This window comes from Octopus bimaculoides, chromosome 24, assembly GCF_001194135.2.
Source record: "Octopus bimaculoides isolate UCB-OBI-ISO-001 chromosome 24, ASM119413v2, whole genome shotgun sequence".
Lineage (NCBI taxonomy): Eukaryota > Metazoa > Mollusca > Cephalopoda > Octopoda > Octopodidae > Octopus > Octopus bimaculoides.
In genome coordinates, this window is record NC_069004.1 from 30,023,053 (window position 1) to 30,025,996 (window position 2,944).

The 2,944-nt window shown below is 39.3% G+C and overlaps 1 protein-coding gene across 1 annotated transcript in view; it reads right to left on the minus strand.

Moving 5' to 3' along the window:
• LOC106877114 (target of EGR1 protein 1) overlaps nt 1-2,944 on the minus strand; it is a 14,168-nt gene that overhangs the window by 7,225 nt on the left and 3,999 nt on the right. Inside the window, exons 4-5 of the mRNA XM_014925909.2 lie at nt 2,391-2,653; nt 1,079-1,253 (exon numbers count right to left, since the gene is read on the minus strand). Coding sequence (XP_014781395.1) covers nt 1,079-1,253; nt 2,391-2,653 — 438 coding nt within the window. The remainder of the gene's footprint in view (nt 1-1,078; nt 1,254-2,390; nt 2,654-2,944) is intronic.

Consider the following 2,944-nt stretch of genomic DNA (forward strand, 5'->3'; position numbering starts at 1 on the left):
TGTAGCTGTGTTTGTGCCCCCAAAATGGCTTGACAACCGATGCTGGTGTGTTTACAACCCCGTAACTTAGCGGTTCAGCAAAAGAGACCGATAGAATAAGTATAGGCTTACAAAGTATAAGTCCTGGGGTCAATTTGCTCAACTAAAGGTGGTGCTCCAGCATGGCTGCAGTCAAATGACTGAAACAAGTAAAAGAGATATAAATATATATATATATATTTTTATAAATTGTAAATCCAAAAGAAAAAAATAACAACAGTTGACCAAACCGTAAGCGGGAAAGACATTGAAAATTACATATATAATTTTATATATGTAATTTAGTTGAGCAAATTGACCCCAGGACTTATACTTTGTAAGCCTATACTTATTCTATCGGTCTCTTTTGCTGAACCGCTAAGTTACGGGGTTGTAAACACACCAGCATCGGTTGTCAAGCCATTTTGGGGGCACAAACACAGCTACATATATAAAATTATATATGTAATTTTCAATGTCTTTCCCGCTTACGGTTTGGTATTTCGCTGAATTTCTTTTGAGAACTACTAGGTTTTGGTAGACACAACATGTGATCTAGTTCTAGCATATTAAATGTCCACCTTACTGGTCAACTCTCTATATATAAAAATATACATTAATCCCATTAGATCTCAGATATTTTTTCTGAATCTCTCGGATTCTTTCAATGTGCTAGCTTCCTGGTAATAAATCGATATTAATTAATATCTGATTTTTACCCTATGTTTTAATTTGATTATATATATATATATAGATATACACACACACACACAAGACGGGCGTCTTTCAGTTTCCGTCTACCAAATCCACTCAAAGGGCTTTGGTCGGCCTGAAAACACTTGCCTAAAGTGCCACGCAGTGGGACTGAACCCAGAACCAGGTGGTTGGGAAGCAAGCTTCTTACCACACAGCCACGCCTGCACCTATGTCAATTTGTTTATCGAAACTCTTCAAGGCAGTGCCCCAGCATGGTCGCAGCTCAATGACTGTAGCAAATAAAGAATAGATATGCAAATTAATATACAAAAAGCCAAGTAAGAAGTCAGGAACGAATACGTACGGCAAACATTTCGCAGGCAGTCTTGCTGAGTTTCTGTGTTATATCTGAAGAGTTTCTCTTCTGCCATCCAAAATAACTGTAAGTCACATCGGAACATTTGTTCTGGTAGTTGAAGAAAGATGTCGATACGAAGCTGTCGTTAACGTGTATGCTGCTTTTGTTGTTATCACGAACACTGTGGGGCCACAAACAGAAGGAGACATTAAACAACAAAAGTAAAAAAAATAAAAAAATTTTAAATACAATTAAAAAAAGGTATTTTTTAAAAATGTTTACAAGCAAGGTTGTGTGGCTAAGATGCAGGTTACCCAACCATTTGGTCTTGGGGTCAATTCCGCTACACGGTACCTTGGGCAATTGTCTTTTATGACACGAGATTGCCTCTTCCAATGGCCCCCACTCCTCTCAAAAATTCCTCGTCTTGCAAAGTCACTTGGTGACCCTGCTAGTGCTGGTGTCATGTGAAAGGCATCCAGTCCACACTCTAAAGTGGTTGGCATTTGGAAGGGCATCCAGATATGAAAACCATGCCAAAACTGACCCTGTCTGTGCCGGGGCCATATAAAAAGAATTCAGCCCACTCTGCAGGGTGTTAGGAAGGACATCCAGCCATAAAATCCCTGCCACTATGGTGCAAGTCTTCTGCCTGGTCAGCTCCTGTCAAACCATCCAACCCATGCCAGCATGGAAGACAGATGTTAAACGATGATGTGGAAACTGAATGAAGCCTGTATGACAATGATATTCATTTACATTTATCACATGATGTCAAGACAAGGATACACACACACACACACACACACAAACACACTATCTATATACATATACAACAGGCTTCTTTCAGTTTCCATCTATTAAATCCACTTAGAAAGTATTGATTGGCCGAGGGCTATAGAAGACACTTGCCCAAAGTGCTGCATTGTGTGCATGTGTGTCCCACCACCACCACCTGACAACCAGTGTTGGTTTGTTTACATCCCTATAACTTAGCAGTCTGGCAAAAGGGACTGATAGAATAAGTACTGGGACCAGTCTATTCTGCTAAAACACTTTGAGGTGACCCCCACCCCCCCAACATAACACCAGTCAAATGACCAAGACAAGTAAAAGAACATATAAAATGTCAGGTGACTGAGGCTATAGTAGAAAACACTTGCCCAAGGTGCCACAGTTGGACTGAATCCAGAACCATGTGGTTGGGAAGCAAGATTCTTACCACACAGCCACATGTAAGTAATTAAAAACAAAAAAGTTAACAAGTAAAACAATTAAATAGAAATTAGTAAGAAAGAACAATTAAAATTATTCTCACCATTTCTTGAAAACATAAAGCAAATACGAAGCCGACATTCTCATTACATATTCAATGAGATATTTTGTGTCAAAGATTCCAGCTGAAAACATTTCAGATAGATTTGAGACGAAAGTGTTGAACTTCAGCGGCAGATCACAGTAGAAATTCTGATGCAAGAATACCAAATCAATGATGCCGTTGTGTAAGACTATCGGCACATTGGAGAGAAGAATTTCATTGAAAAGATCCCTTACTGACGGTCGACTGATATCATGGTGATCCTGAAAGAGAAACAGATGGAAGTGACAGAGGATTTAATGAATATTCACTGCAGAGTATAGCATAATGCAGGTGCCAGTGTCACATAAAAAGCAATGGAGATAGTTCCATGTTAAAAGCATTGATGATGGTGCCACATAAAAAGCACTGGTGATGATGTCACATACAAAGCAATGGTGATGGTGCCACATTAAAAGCAATAATAATGCTGTCATGCTAAAAACACTGGTGTTGGTGCCATATTATAAGCAATGGTGATGATGCCACATTAAAAGCACTGGTGATGGTGCCAT